Genomic DNA, 16,908 nt, shown 5'->3' with positions numbered 1-16,908 from the left:
CATCTTCAGCGTCCATTTTAGACTGTTGTTGTCTTTACAAAAACAGAATTCTGCTCGTTTGCATACAGAGAAAGCTACAATAATAATGCCAAATTTAATGGTTTAACATCACTTTGTCAAATAATATAAAGTTTTGATTTTGCAACTAACAAAACTATTAATACCCGTTTATTTTGCTTTGGAAAAACAGTAAATCTGTGTGTGCACCATCTATTATTAGTGGCCATGTTTTATGAATATCCTTGATTGTTTTGAGATAAATTATATGGTTAAAAAGATGATTTTGGCACTTCAGGTAGATACAAGCCCCAATATTCCAAACATAGTTTTCAAAAAAAACATTTGAAGGTTACAGTAATTTATTGTGTAGGATGTTTGTACTGGATTTTATATTTTTATTTTGGTTCTTTCTTCATGAATCATTTCTGCTTTTCCCAACTTGCCCTTCATGGAGATGGTTCCCTTTAGAAAATACTGCTTCCCACTTAACAAATCCTCATTCAGTGGAGTGCTTTACTTTTAAACTTTAAGCGAATATGGAATTTAATAATCATAACTTCAGTTTTACATGGCAGCTTTCCTATTCCAAAAACTGATTTGTATTTGTTTGTCTTTCCTGCAGGGCAGTTATTGAGTTGGCAAACACATCCATTATCCCTGGGTTCAGTGTGTGAACAGCACTGAATCCAGTGAGCATATATAGCAGCAACTGATCGACGGGTAATATTGGAGATGAAACCTGATGGGGTGGCAACAGTACAATCTGAACCAATGGACACAGAAGGAACAGAACCTGTTACAGAACCAACTGGCAGCGACAGTGCATCTCAAAATGGCACTACACAATCACCTCCACAACCTGATGAACCCCAAAATGAACAATCAGCTCCTCCGACATTGAAGGAAGCTTCTGGGAAAGCAGTAGATACTAAAAGCAAATCCAAAGGCCCAATAAAAGGCAAGACTACAGTAACTGCTCCAGCTACCACTGGACCAGGCACAAGACCCAAAGCAACCCAAAGCCGGTTGGCAACTAATGGCCTCACAAAGACTACAGCAAGTACCCTAACTAAGAAACCTATTCCAGCTACTAATGCAGCAGCAGAAAAAAAGAAACCCACCACTACCAGTGGACCTTCTGGTCTCAATAAGAAACCCGTTGGTTCTTCAACTGCTGTTGCAACCTCAAGGCCCCAGCCTAAAGTTACAACTGTTGGCACAAGTAGATCAACAACAACCACCACCACTGCCACTGGAACAAAGACAGGAGCAGGTGTTGGCACAGCCTCCGGCCTGAGTAGGAGACCTGCCACTGCTGCTACTAGTGCTGCAACCAAACCCAAATCCACAGGTAAGATGGTCCAACACAATTGACTTACTAGATCACTTACTGAGTTCAGGATTAGTGCTTTCAGAAATTGTTACATTATGGGTTCCACATATGGTTATTCTCATCTGCTAGATCAGGGGTGTCAGATCAGTCTTGATCCCAAAAGTTTAATGTCCTAAAGCACAGGTGTCAAAGCCGATTCCTGGAGGGCCGCAGCTCTGCACAGTTTAGTTTCAACCCTAATTAAACACACCTGATCAAACTAATTGAGTCCTTCAGGCTTGTTTGAAACCTACAGATACGTTTGTTGAAGCAGGGTTGGAACTAAACTGTGCAGAGCTGCGGCCCTCCAGGAACTGGCTTTGACACCTGCGTCCTACAGAATTTAGCTCCAACATAGGCCCCTGATATCAACATACATTTTCATCAAATACGATTTGTGGTGCATGACACTAAATACAGGTGTGATTGCATTGCTTTTGTAGTGTAAGGGCGTGTGTCTACCAAAGTGTTCTTTTTCCCCTGAGGCTAGTCTTTTTTTTCAGTTGTTTTCAATGAGAAAGTTGCATGTTTTTTTAGAACGCCAGCAGTGAGCATGTGTGCTGAGCATTTTTTAAATGTGCAGACAGTTGGAGAATAAGTTTTTGAAAGATAAAAAAAAAGATTTATGGCATTTTATTATGATAGGACAGTAGGTATTGAAAGGAAGGTATTGACATTTAAAAAGGTCAAGACTCAAACTTGGGGGCACACCCACATCTCAGTTCTGCTATACATGTAATCACAGTGACCACTAGGCTAGCAGTGCCGGCATCAGAGAATAAGTTAAACAAAGCACTTTCAAGTCTTCACAGCTTAGAATTTTTTTCTTTTACAGCTGCATAAAACCTCTTGGTGGACGCGTGCCTTAAATGTTTGTCAAATTGCCTAAAAAAAAAACTATGTCTCTACTACTACTACTGCTAATATGTTACATGTTGTGGAAAAGCGTACCTAAACTAGGTATTCCTACATTACTGCTTTGTACCAAAACAAAAATCTGGCCACAATAGTAGTTGCCATCCACATTCTTTTCATTCACTTGTTTTCCAAGTTGTATAACATGGGTTTGTTTATTCAGCAGTGCTTAGGCATTGCACTTGGCTTTCCTGAGAAAGATCAGAACATGAGATGCATTTATATTCAAGTTAATACCAGCTTGAAAGAGGGCCTAGAAGTTTGTAGTGATTCTAAATAACATGATTACCTTGTTCAAGGGATACTGTGTGAAGGAAATTGGCCCTCCAGGAGGATGTCTGAACACCCCTGCTTTACATATAAACACTTAATGTGGTGCATTACATGTCATTTTTTATGATAAAAGAAAATGTCTTTTTAATTTAATTGTTGTCCTTTTTAATGTGACTTTTGCATTATGTTTGTACTACAATTTTTACTCTGGAAAATGATTTATTTCATTTTGAATTTCCTCAGCTCCAGCTCCAAGGCCAGCCACTGCTCCTGCTGCCAAACCCAGCACTTCAGCCACAGCCAAAGCCACTGCAGCTCCCAAAACTAACAGGTAAAACAGCTTCTTGATGGTTAGATGATCATTTTGAGCTTAGACATTTGATTGTATTTGAATATAAAAGAAAAAAAAAAGAAATGCTGGGAAGTGGACAATTGGGTAATATCTCTGGCCTAAAGGTATTACTAAGGCAGATTCCCTGCCTAGATTTGGGTTCAGTAACATCTGTGAACGGTTTTATATTTTTGTACACCATTTAGTGCTTAAGCCATACAAATATCATGACTGGATGCTTTTTTTGTGCTTTAGAATGGTTTCTAGTCTGTGTGTGTGTGTGTGTGTGTGTGTCTGGTGGTTATTGGCTCAAGTTTCTGTCCCATTGTGAGTCAGACTCCCTGACAGACTACTTGGATCAGGCTTTAGGCTCAACAGTGCTCTTTTTGTTGGATGACACATTTTGGGAATGATTATCAGTAGCTTGACTTGACTCAAATGGTTTTAATAATGCAAGCTGGCTACTAACCAATTATCTTTGTTGTCTACCAAAGGTCAAGTATTTACAAATGGCAATAAGTCATAGATGGTCATTAGCCGAAATGTTTTGGAATTGTTTTGAAGAGCATTAACTGTTTGTTGCAGCTGTTTAGTCTCTTCAATTGTATGTAGTGTTTAAGTGCCGGCAGTCAGTTAATCATTTATGCTTTAATGTCGTTTACAAGGCTGTTTTAGAGTCCCTTTTTCTGGGATATGTGTTGATGTAAGCAAACAGATCTACAGGGTGTGGTTTGTGTGCACATTGTACGAGTCCGTGCTTTGAGTCTGATCTCCATTTAGACTCAAAAGGCTGTAAGAATGATGAGATTAGTGAATAGCGTATGAATATGAACACTCATTTGATCTTTCTGTTTAGATAGCTTTGTTTTTCTTTTCTGTCACACAATGTACATCCACACTGCAGCTTCAAATGAAATGTTTGCACTACAGAAACACAATCACACTCCTGCTGTGGGAAATGTAAACTAGTTCCATCAAAGTCTTCTCACGATTCAACCACAGTGTCTCGCCCTCTTCTCATCTTTCCTTTTATTAGTATTTGTTGGTTTTTTTCAATAATCACCAGTTTATGGAAAATATTGAGGTAAAAGGTTACTGGCAAAGGAGTCTACAGTTCTTACTTGACTTAGCATCCTGTTCCTCCAGTTAATAGTTTCATGGGAGATGGATAAGTGCTGTGTTCGCCAAATCAAATTTCCTTTTGTATGTGGAGTTTTTTCCATTTAGGTTGCTAAGTGAGCATCTTTGTAGCCAGAGTGAGTCATCCACCATTGTCATTTCCCTCGAACCAAGATGATTAGTCTTTTGCCATTTGTTTACCTTTTCTACGAAATCACTGGAAAACAACCACAAGACGAATGTTTAGAAATAAATGAGGTAATTTTAAAATGGTGTCAGTTAGATTCATAATATAAGCACTGCACACGTATGCAGGTGAGTGGAGACGTTAACATTTTAGTGTTGTTTTAGGGGCCGATCACACCGAATGCGCTTTTTGCATTGAGAGGTGCCATTTTTTGAATGAATTACTAACCTGTGTGCCCTGCGCATCGTTTATTTTAACCACCTGTTTGCCACTCTTGTTTCTGTCGTTGCGCGCTGTGCGCTCGCAGTTGTAAAAAAAGCCCATTACATCTGTCGCGTCTTCATTCTCCAATCAAATGCAAGCAGAGGCGGGGTTTCCATTGAGGTGACAGCAGTGTTTGTGTTGTCAAGACTACTATGAAGACTTTTGAAGATGGAGGAGAGACTAGCGGTCGCTGTTTTGAGTTATCCGGAGCTGTATGATTTTGAATATCACAATATTATTAAATAATAAAATTATAACAATATCAACAGGAACACTTGCGGACAATACATTTCTGATTCAGCCATTGCCTAGCGACAAAAAGCATACTACACTTTTTTGTTTTCTTGTCAACAAAAAAGGTAGTGTGGTGCGCCTTGTAGGGTTGAGTCGATAGGCGATACCATCATCCATCACCGATGGTGGATAGACATCACAATGCTGAGCCGGCATCGCGATCCTCCACCTTACCCCCGTCACAGCAGCAACCCGCTTGCAAAAAACACACACTTAAGCCCGCTTACACTAATGCATCTATAGTTTTAAAATGGCATTTTAGAACGAAAACAATCTACATCCACATCAGCTTTACATCTAGTATTTCCGAAAAAACCTCCTTCCTCAAATGCGCAACACGTGACCACACACACACACACTCTAGCATGCGCTTCAGCAGTATATGCGCACACCTGAGCTCCAGCAGTCAGCACAAAACCAGAGAGAGCTGTGCACATCGGACAGTTTAATAAGAATGTACCTCTGGATCGCGTCTCACTATAATTGTTAAACGTGATATTTACATGTCACAGCGTCAGTACACTGCTTAAATCTTTTGCTTTCACACTTGTACTTACTAATTTTAGCGAAAACCTCAGATACTGTTGGTTCCTGTTTGTTGTGCACCTTTTTTACCAGTTTGTCATCGCCATTATAACAACGCTGATCACTCTGCCTATTCATGCCAGAATCCCGTGGAAAAAAAAAGATTGACAGGTGGCAATTTGTTTATAAATTTATTTATGATTTTGATTACTTATAGGTAAAACAAAGACCATACAGATCAGGAAGTTTAATGGTAGGCTACAAAAAACAAATTTGTTATGAATTAATTATTCATGAATAATTAATTCACCGTTGCCTATACGATGGCATTGTCATTGTTGTTTTACATTAGACATAGTACGATACCAAATTGGTTGACATCGCCCAACGCTTGCACGTTTGGTGATCGGCCCCTCAAAGTGGTGTTTGACTAGAATATAAGGGAAATCCACTACCTGAAGCTCTACTGATGCTTGTTTAATCCAAGACAGTACCTTCATCCTAATGGCCTTTACTTTATTATTATTATTTTGCAAATGTGTTACTGGGTGTTCTTTGTTTAGAATGAAAATTGTTCAAACGTGAACGCCCTTCCTAACCTATCTAACATTCAGAACATGCTACATAACCTAAATTTGCTAAGTCTGCCTTTTTAGTTTCTCAACCAATTATTTTATTGTTTAGGTTATAATGTTACTGTCTGTTAGTTATGTTAAAATCCAAATGTTGCCAATTTGAATTGTTTGTCCAGGAGCATAATGAGTTTTAAACAAGCAAAGTTTTTTTATAAAGTCTTTGGATGTGGTCAGAGTAGCTGTACTAGCTGTTCACTTTAACAACTCTCAATGCTTCTGCAGTGCTACAGAAATGAAGATGATAAAGGCAGATAAGATGTTTACCTTTTTAGTTATTGTTTGCTTTGTTCATCTTATGCCCTTTTGCTTTCCTATTATGTTTCGTGCCCTATATTTTTATAATGTGAATACAGTCTTGTTTCGCCTTGTTTGCCTTTTATTCAGTTGTAATTAGAGTAAAGATGGTTTAATCAGTGTCCTAGTTAGTACAAATAAACTTTAATGTAGGTCATAGAATTTTAATGGGAAATTCCAGTTCTTTTGTTCTCATCCTTTAACAATTGCCTGTTGTTTCCGAACAGTTTGTGGGGGAAATGTTATAGTCTTGGCATGTGGGGCCAAGCCATTGGACCATGTTCTCCATTGTGCACGCAGCACTACTATAAGGAGTTTGCTCATTGCATGTATTGTCTGGAGTATGTCTTGGACCATGGATATTGGCACTGAATTGTGCATTTTCAGCAAGCTTCATACAGTGCTTATCTTTGAAGTTCTGGTGGCTCAGATTAGTGTTTACTAAAATCTTTTATGGTGTTTGGTCATAAGGATTAATGAACATGCAAAGGGCATGACATTTAAACCAACATTTAATAATTTCTGTTCTGCAGTGTTTGACAGTATCTGCATATAGCTAAATGTAGACGTAATTCTTAGGTTTTGGGTTAACTTTTCCTTTAACACTGCATCAAGTCTACAGTGGCACTGAGCTGTGACAGCGTTTTTATGTATTCTTTGTTTCTGTGATGCATGTTACCCTGTTGTGCCCTTTTCCAAACAAAGCAGGCAGTAAACGAGAACTAGCAGATACTATCAGTGTTAAGCTGAGTGTTAAACCCAGCTCTAATTGAAGTCAACATTGTAAGTCTTTGACCAAAATTTCTAATAAGTAACTAAGGTGAATGTGGTACACTCGCTTCATCACCAATTCTCCCCTCTGAGAACATGAAATGGCAAATTAGGAAGCAGCTGCATTAAGGGAGTGTAGGCTAGACCTGAAGAAAATTGATTATCATCTTCCATTTCTCCCTAATGGGGTCACTTACAGAATGCTTTACCCATCCCCACTTCCTTCATCACACCATTTCTCTCCTCCTTTTCCCGTTTCCTCCTCCCTAACCAAGTAATTCTCTCTCAGGTTAGAGAAATGGGAAGTAGATGCATTTAGTTTATGAATAGCCTCATTGGTTTTGTCTTTTGGTTCTTCATGAAACTTGCTTTTTACTTTTTGTGCATGCAGACTACAGATTTACTACCCAAGACTAGCATAATCTATTTTGTGTATATTCTGGCAAACAAATGATTGCACTGAAAGGCACTCAATCAATAATTCAAAACCGTAATGATGAAAGCCATTGAAAAATGTAGATAAAATGGCAGACATTGAACAGATGTCACTCTTTTTTTTAAACTACTAACAAGCATTTTGTTTTCTCTTTTAGGTCAACTGTAAATTCTGCCCCACGACCAGCTGCTACTTCTACTTCAACAGGAAGAGCCACTACAACTGCTGTAACTAAAACAAGTCGCACTGCTACACAACAACCCGGTAAACCCTTGGTTTCAGCATCAGCTGCTCGGAAAGGTAGTGCAACATTCATGTTGATGAGTTTAAATTTGCATTAATTATCCAAAAGTATTGCTTAATTTTTTTGCTCCATGATATCATGTATGAATATATTTGTCATTTATAGATGTTGGGAAAACAAGCACTACAGCACCTGGGAAAAAATCAGTTGCTCCAACGTTGTCCCGTCCGGCTCCCAGCAAGTCTTTAAATTCAGATGCTCCAAAATCAGCTGCAGCTTCGAAACGACCTCCTCCAGCCACCAAAGCACCTCAACTCAAACCAGATGACAAAAAAAGTGTACCTACACGCAAGGTGCCTCCTAGTCCACGAAACAATCCCTCACGACCAGCGTCAGGCAAGAGCATTCCAGCATCTCCTAGTCATAAGCAAGCAGGTAGCAGCAGTGGGAAGCCTCAGCCATCCAAACCAACACAGTCTGTTTTGCCACTTGTTGTCAAAGGAAAGCCCAATGATAAAGAAACTGCAGCAAAGCCTAATAATGAAGAACCTGCAACAGAACCTGTGCAACTATCGACAGCAGCAGTAGCTACTGTTGCAGTTGCAACAGCTGCAGCAATGGCCAGGGAAGAGTTTTTATCAGAGGCTGAAGCTACTCCAACTACTGAGAGCTCTCTGCATGCACCAACCACTTCTTTACCTGTTGAGGAAAATGTAGATCTACAGCTCCCTAATGTAGACCACCAAAATGTGCCGGATGTTCCTACAACTGGGCCAGAGACTCAGGAGGTCTTACTTGAAACAGATCTTGTTAAAGAGGCAGGTTCGAAATCATCAGTTGTCAGTCAGGAGTCTGAAGAGCAGATGTCTAGAAAAGCTGATGAAAAACTTATTGCAGCTGTGGCACCAGTTTCACAGGAAGTCCCTGAGCAGGAAACATCTGTTTCACCATTTGATATCTCTGCTGCCACTGTAGTGCCCTCTGGTGTGGAGGTTGCTGAAAAAGCTGAACCGACCAACAGTGAGTGTTTTGAAGATGAGGAAGAGAGGGAAGGTAGTCAGCAAGTATCTCTGTCTGAAATGAGTGGCACCCAGCCTACCGAAGAGTCTCGACCTGGGTCAGCTGGGCTAGCTGGGTCTGTTTGGAGGGCGGGTGCCTTGCTCTCTGAACTTGACTCTGAGGATGTGAGTTGCAGCCAGCAAGGAGCATCAGAATTAAGTGCTCCAGGTGTTCTGGAGGGCACAGAAAGCATGGATGATCTAGGTGATGCAAGTCTTAAAGGAGCTGATGGTGAAGGTGCATCTGTGGGGTCCCCTGACTTTGAGAAGGTTCCTGATATTCTTAATAATGAAGATGATGATGACGATGATGATGAGGATCGTGTTTGTGACATGGAGGTAGGGTCAGAAAGAGCAGAGGACTCTCATAGGCAGCTTCATGACAACGATGAAGATGATGATGAAGATGTTGAAATGGCAAGTGAGGGAATTACTGAGAGTGGGCTTGAAAGTTATGGGAATGCAGATGAGGATGACTTGACAGAAGACTATAGATTAGACAACTTAAACAGAATTCAGCCTCCAATCATTCCATCTGCCCCTCTGGCAACCCATTGGAACCAGCCTAGTTGCTTTGCTGATGCCTGGGCTCAGCCACCACAACCTGCGTCTACCCTACTAACAAGTCCGTCCTCTGAATGTTGGCAAGCAGATCCAGAAACCCCAACAGAGAAACCTGCACAATCAAGAATTGATGTTGGCTCTGAAGGAGGGTCTTCCTCCCCTCTCCCATCTAACCTTTTTGAACCCCCACCTTGCTCACCTCAACTAGCCACACTAACTGGTGCAGAGGGTGATCCTGGCCCCAAACCAGTCTTGACGCCCTCTCAAACCTCCAAATTCCATGCTGGTTTGCCCAGTGAACCGGACCTAGCATCTGAGCTTAACAGAGACGCCATTAGATCAGAGAAGGTGGAAGATTACAACAACTCTGGTATTGAGACAAATCCCAAAGAAGAGCTACAGCAAGAACCACTAAACCCTGTTTCCACAGTCCTGCCTGACATCATGCAGGACTTAGGAATTCACCTTGAATGTGCTGATGAAGAACAACCAGAAACACTGCCAGCAGAAGATGTTTTGGGTGGCCCAGCAACTGCTCAATCATCATCTTCATCAGCTACAGAGGATGAGGCAAGCGACACGGAAGGTGAAATGCAGATCAGTGACCCTCAAGCTGAGTTACCTGGCATTGAGAGTGCCTTTGGAATTGCACCTGTGGGCCACAATTTGTCCACTCTAGAAGAGCATGAAGAAGTGGGAGGGGAGAATGAAGTTGGTGGTGGGGGTGGTAGTGAGACCCCTCAATCTGCTACCTCAGCTGCATCATATGGCTTTGACTACATGACCTCAAACTCCAATGCCCAGTCATCTGCTGAGAGTTGTAGCAAGAGTCCTGGCATCTTTTCTCTGGAAAATGAAGAGCAACTCCCAGATGAGGCCAAGGATCCATCTCTTCTTAAAGAGTTGACCCTGATACCTGCTACTGGATCCGGGGAAAAGATTGATCCTGACAAATGTCAACATGGGGAGTTTCAGGCTAACCCAGAGCATCAATACATGTTGTGTGGAGAGTCCAGTGAGCTGCCTGAGTCTGATTCAGTACCGGGAACTTTACCTGTAAAGTCAGACTTGACTGATCCTTCCCCACAGCATCTGGAAGAGGAACAAGAACCAGAGACTCAGCATCCCTACTACTCCACTATATGCGAAAAGACTGATAGTCACCTGGCAGGTAATGTATAGAGTGCATTTTAACAACCTACCTTCCAGTGTACCTTGTTGATGTCATCTCTATATAAGGGATTTGTCTAGCTTGGAGTTGATGATGTCTTTTTATTTTGTTAACGAAACATTCAGCAGTGCCACTTACACAATATGATACAGCTATTAAAATAACACTCATAAGTATATGGCTTAGAACCTGTATGTGCAATATCTGCTACCATTTACACTTATGGTGACTGTTTTTCTGAACTATTCTTTTTAAAGTAATGGGTGTTGGTCTGAACTGGCATGAAATTATTTGTTTGTGGAGTCTTTGAATTGACAAAGGTGTGAAGAAAAATGAACAATGTAATGAACTTTCAAAATATTTTGTGTATTTTTTACTGAACAAATGCATATTCATTGCTTTATGTATTCTGTTGTTGATTAACTCTAAATACCAGTCTTTCATCCCTTTTCCATCATCATCATATCTTGCCCTCACATGTTTCTCTCTTCTGCACTTTAGGGTTTGTTAACCCCTTACTTTTTTATGTCCTGTTTATTTGGAGTACTAAATGTCCTAGTGTAAAATAAAGGTTAGATATTTAACATGATTTCTTTTCTCTGGATGTTTCTTGATGTTTGGCCTTTATGGTAATTTGCACCACAATGTTTTAATGTCACTGTTCAAATGCATTATTCACATTTGAAGTAGCCAAATTACAAGGATTTCAATTGAATATTTGTGTATTTAGTGTTGTGTGTAAAAAAATTGTATGTAAGGCTAAAACTTAACTCTTTTTCTGCAAGTTTTTAGAACTTCAGAGTAAATTTTAAAATCATATTTAGGAATATTTATTTCCCCTTTAACCAGTTGGTGCCATGTTTGATAAGGCAGCATAAAGGCTGATTTATACTTCTGCATCAATCGCACACATATTCTCTGGCGCAGCCTTCGCGCAGTCGCATAGCCTTTGCTGTGGCTGATGCTAATGCATACCTCTCAACAAAAAATGTAACCACACGTTGCAACAACGGGTATCGCAAGCTTTGTGATTGGTCTGTTTGGTAGCTGTGACCAGTGTGGGTGGAACAGAGAGCAGAGCAAACCTGTTGGAGCGAGTGTTTGCAAGTGTTGAGTCCTGTGAAGTAGCTCTATATGGAAACTTTTGTGTTTACCTTATGATTAAAGTTGTTGCACATCTGCTGGTTTCTGCCTCTGAATGAGCGAGTTTTAGCTACTTGTACATTTAAGGAAGCATTCAGAAAAAAAAAACAACCACAAAAACCAACATGACACAGAGGAACATAACCTAGTGCCAGTTAGCGCTTCAGAAGTGTTATTGCAGAGCAACACAAACGTCACGCAGAAGTATAAATGCACAACTACGCGCAAGCAGGCATCGTGGGTCACACCGATCACTTGACGCAGACATATAAATCAGCCTTAATTCAGTAAATTGATACTTAAAATTAAACGGGTACTAAATTGTAAATCTGCACACTAACATATTTGTAAAACCTTCCATTAGTGTATTACAAAACAGGATGCTTGCAGCCAGAGAAGATTTCTCTTCTATGCCAGTATGTTCCTTTTGCTTGTATTCCTCCTCCCTTCTTTGTTTGATACCGCCTTCCTCTCAACTCCCTACCACCCAGAGGAGGAAAAACAAGATCTGACCCATCAACCTTCTGGATCTCACCCTCTGGCAAGGTGCTTTAAGTCCTCCGCAACTCCTTTTGTTTTTTAATTCTCCATTTTTTTTTCATATCTTTATCACTGCTTCTGGAGTAGACTTTGCAGACCTTACAATTTGGGACTAACTGGGTGCAGTTGCTTTAATCACTTGATTTATTAACAGTGTGAGCTGAAGCAATTTGAAAGGACCTGGCTTGACACATTTACCTGGACTAATTGGACTTCAGTAAATCCCTATGCAGGGTTGTTCTTTATACCCAAACTGGACTTGCTTTGCACAATGCACTTTCCTGTATTTTACAATTTCACAATGCAATTTCCTGTGTTTAAGCATGCTCACCTCACCACAGAAATATGCTGTACACTGCGGTGGCTTGTTTTTTAAAGCATGTTTTGTTTTATATGCATGGGTCTATTAGTGGGGTCATGTTTTCTCATTGTATTAAAAAAAATACGCGTTTGATTCCTGCTGTATAGTAATGTGCATGGTGAGCGCTCACTTTTGCATGCGTTCAGCTCATTTAAGGGAATTTGTTCATCTCATCAGCATTTGTTTTTGGTTACTTTTCACTCTAGTTAGTGGTTACTGCATATACAGGGTGTAGCCACTTTCACAAATCTCTCATAAAATGATTTTAAGAGAATGTCACCAAGGTGTAAAATTGGTTGTTAATTCTTTCTTTTTACTGCAATCTCACAATTTTGTTTCCCACGATGCTTTTGTCTGCTTCACCACACATCTAAGTTTTGACATTGCTACATTGCATTCTGCTTAACTCTGCATTTTTAACACATTTTTGGATCCTTTGTTTTATTTCCAGAAAGGAACTTTCCACCACATCAAAATGAATTGCTTTCCATCCAAATGACAATGTCCTCCAAACTTCGTCTCCGACCACGCGCTTCCCATGTGCCTCAGGCACCACGGCTTCCCACTGACCTGCCTCCCAGAATACCAAATGCAGTGTCAAACACTCAGCTGCGCTGTCTAGAGCAACATCAACAGCACCTTCATGAGATCCAGCAACGACAGGAAAAACGTAATCGAGAGCAAGAGAGACAAGCAAAAGAGGAGATGCAAGTGACGAAAGGGGAGGAGGAACAGAGACGAAATCTGCTTGAGTTGAAACTTAAACAGCAAGAGCAAGAACTTAAGCAGCGACAGCAGATCATGCAGTGGCAACAAGAACTTGAAGAACAACAACAGCAGCAGCAGCAGCAGCAAAAACACAAGGTGCATACACCTGTCATCCTCTCTCCTTCAACAGGTCTCACTACAATCTATGAAACTGTGGAAACGAGTGACTCTGAAGATGGCGAAGAGGAGGGGAAACAAGGTGTGGTTGAGGAACTGCAAGATAAAAGCTCCTTCATTGTGTTTCCTAAAGAAGACACTCAAAGATGCACAGAAAAAAATTACTCCGCTAATCTTTATTCACATTGCACAACACCTTCCCCAGAGTCTCCTACTCAGGACTCACAGCAAGAACTTAAGGAAACTGACACTGCAACAGACCAAGACAGTCCATCTCCATTGGGATCGCCTGAACGACCTCCACCTCTGGAGTTTGACTGGGGAAAGAAGGTGGACATTGTCCAGCAGCTCATCAACCAGACTTTATTGCTAACAGGGGATGGATGCTCTCCGCTTCTTTTGCTACCCGGAAGAGCCGGTGGGACACTCAGCCCTCTTGAAAGCAGCATGTGGCCCAACTTACTGCCACCTCTGACTCCCCCATCAGCCACTGTGACCTCTGTGAGCAGCTTCTCACCTGAGGCTCCCGGCAGCTCTGCTCAGGGTGAGTGGACTGTTGTAGAGCTGGAGACTCATCACTGAGCGAAGCTTAGTAAAAACTTGCCAAATATAAACTTCTGGATTTAAAAGACTTTTAAATGAAGGTCGACCAGTAGGGAAGTGCAAGTTGCATTGGATCAGGGGTGTCACTCCCCGCAACCCAGCACAGTTTAGTTCCAACCCTGGTTCAACACACTTTCCTGTGGGTTTCAAACAAGGCTGAAGGACTCAATTACATTGATCAGGTGTGTTTTATTAGGGTTGGAACCAAGCTGTGCAGAGCTGTGGCACTCCAGGAACAGAGTTTGACAACTGTGCATTAGATAATGGTGTCTTCACAAAATCTTATGGAGGATGGAGTCATGGAGTATTTATAGTATCTGCAGTATTTCTGCAAAGTAGGAAATTGCGTGAACATGAAAGTGATACTGCAGGACAGTGTGCTGGACTACTCCACGATCTTGCTTTTTATTTGATTCATCTTCACTGGGAGTTCTTCTATTGCAATGAGCTTTTACTGCCTCTCTCCACCCATCCTAAAGAAATAGAACACAACAGTCCTTTTTTATGTTACTGATAAAGCCTCCCTGCCAAACTGATCGGCCATATCTAACCTGCCCCCATGCCAAAAAGCCATTTCCTTAAGGTTTAATGGAGATGTCTGGCTGGCTATATGCATTTATCTCTTAGTCATTAATAAGCCCTCTACCCACAATTGGGGCAGAATGCCAACTCAGTGACTGAGCAAGTATAAAATGGACTCTGCTGTTCTCCCTCAGAATAAATGTTCTGTGAAAAAGATACAGATCCAAGGTAAATTTAAACATGCAGGTTTCAAATACAGATCAAGCAGTGTTTTTGTTGCACTATGGTGGTTTTAAAAGACCGAATGGTTTGACACTTGTTCTACTGTAAGGCACAAAATGGTGTTACTGAAGAACAGATATTTTATGGTTTAACACAATTTTCAGTCTGTAAATTCTGCAAATATTTTCAAACTATCTAAGCTAAGTTTGATATTTGAACAGCTTCATTCTACAGAACTCTGTATTACAAGTTTTCCAAAGCACAAATAGCTACTCATTTTTTTTAACCTTTTTAAGGGTTTTATTTAAAAAAAAAAAAAAAAAGTATAAATAAAACTTTTTGCACTGCTGTAACCTCTGAGAAATAGCTGACACCAGAACCTGCTCCAATTTAGGATGCAGGTTCGTTTTAGAAGTATTTTAGACTACAGGGGTCAAATCCAGTTCCTGAAGAGCTGCAGCTCTGAACAGTTTAGTTCCAACCCTGTTTCAACACACTGACATGTGGGTTTCAAACAAACCTGAAGTACTCAAGTTTGATCAGGTGTGTTTAATTAAGTGGGTCGCACACCAGAAGCGCCCCTTAGCGCCGCGACACGGCACGCACATGACAGTTAAAAGCATCACACACCAGACGCGCACATTTGCATGATATTTAACATGAAACTAATCAGATGGCGCTCTGTGGCACGGCAGGAATATGAACAGTGTCCTGAGTTGTGGCTGGGCGCAGTGGACAGCCGCTGACTTGTGGTGCCGGTGTGTGTACCCTGATAGAAACCTATGTTTAGAATTCTGAAATGAGTGGCGCATCGCTTCTGGTGTGCGACCTGTTTTAGGGTTGGAACTAAACTGTGCAGAGCTGCGGCCCTCACAGAACTAAGTTTGACACCTGTGTTTTAGACTGACATACTGCAGCTACATCAAATGATCCTCTTTACTGTGAACTTTTCAAACACTGTGCCTCCCTTACCTTTCCGAATGATTAGTATTGATCTGAGGAACACGAAGCAGCTCTTATAGCCGCACATGCAGTTTGAATGAGGTTTGCTGTGCCTGAGATTGACTCCCATATTTCGAGAGCTGGAAAAACTTTCTGCTGAATGAGCAGTCTCATACACTGTCAATACGTAGTCTACCAAGTGTTTACTTATCCCAGTTGGGAACAAATTGTTTCATCTCATGTAGTATGAATGGGATATTGTCTTTATGTGCTCTGCATTGTTCTATCTCTTATCTGAAAATCTAAATTATTGGGAAAAAGTAATTCCAGAAGAAGTCCCTAATGTGTTTATATAGCTTAATTACATATGCATAATGATATACATGAATGAATATTTGTATGTGAGAGTTTGTCTGCTATCTGAAAGCGCAAATTGATTATTGGAGCTTCATTTGCCCCTATTATCTGTTGTTGTATGTAAAATGACATGTATTATTTTAAAGGGATCATGTTTTAAGTTTGTTATTATGAAGCGAGAATACCATATTGATTTGATGTGTTGTACTGCCTACTCGTGTATTGTTGTGACATAGCAGACTTTTAGATATGTAGCTTGACACTGTAAACATAGGAACATTTATTTAAATGAAAGGTTTTAGGATCTATCAAAGAAACCGATTTCAATTCTGATCAGGGAACAAAGGGATTCCAGGTAGATTTTTTTTTTTCACTGTATTTTAACTGAACTACTGTTGTACAAACTTGACATATCACAGTTAAAAAGAACATGCAGGGAAAGCCATTATGGCCACACACACCAGCAGTACAAAAAAATAAATAAAATAATGCACTGAAAATAACTTAACTCCAAACTGGGCTGATTTACAAAAGGAATAGTGAAGGAATACAACAACGTTATTCATAATGCTCTGCCCTCTACATTGAACTTCATCATGTTTTCCAGCAAGTGTGCAGATACCGCTGCTTTCATTTTTTACATCTTTACCCACTTTTGTGTATATTTTTCTAATTTATTATTTTGAAATGAAGGATTATTTTGTTGTTGTTGTTTTTTTTATAGAGAGAAAAGTAGGCAGTGGACCAAAGCTGCCAACAGGTTTCGTTTTTGGACTTTGTAACAGATTACATGGACGGCCACTGTATTTGAATGTTTTTATGAGAAATAAAGCTGGTTTGGAATTTAATCTTGAATATTTTCTTTTTGTAATGAACATTT

The 16,908-nt window shown here is 40.4% G+C and overlaps 1 protein-coding gene across 1 annotated transcript in view; it reads left to right on the top strand.

The window, feature by feature from the left end:
- Positions 1 to 16,876, top strand: part of prr36a (proline rich 36a) — a 32,735-nt gene extending 15,859 nt beyond the window's left edge. The window contains exons 2-6 of the mRNA XM_056456611.1: positions 623 to 1,351; positions 2,804 to 2,891; positions 7,574 to 7,716; positions 7,826 to 10,453; positions 12,949 to 16,876. Coding sequence (XP_056312586.1) covers positions 733 to 1,351; positions 2,804 to 2,891; positions 7,574 to 7,716; positions 7,826 to 10,453; positions 12,949 to 13,964 — 4,494 coding nt within the window. The 5' untranslated portion in view covers positions 623 to 732 and the 3' untranslated portion in view covers positions 13,965 to 16,876. The remainder of the gene's footprint in view (positions 1 to 622; positions 1,352 to 2,803; positions 2,892 to 7,573; positions 7,717 to 7,825; positions 10,454 to 12,948) is intronic.
- Positions 16,877 to 16,908: the final 32 nt, after the last annotated feature.

This window comes from Danio aesculapii, chromosome 1 (assembly GCF_903798145.1).
Source record: "Danio aesculapii chromosome 1, fDanAes4.1, whole genome shotgun sequence".
Taxonomy (NCBI): Eukaryota; Metazoa; Chordata; class Actinopteri; order Cypriniformes; family Danionidae; genus Danio; species Danio aesculapii.
The sequence above is the reverse complement of the archived record's forward strand: the minus strand, read 5'-3'. Positions and strand labels throughout refer to the sequence as shown.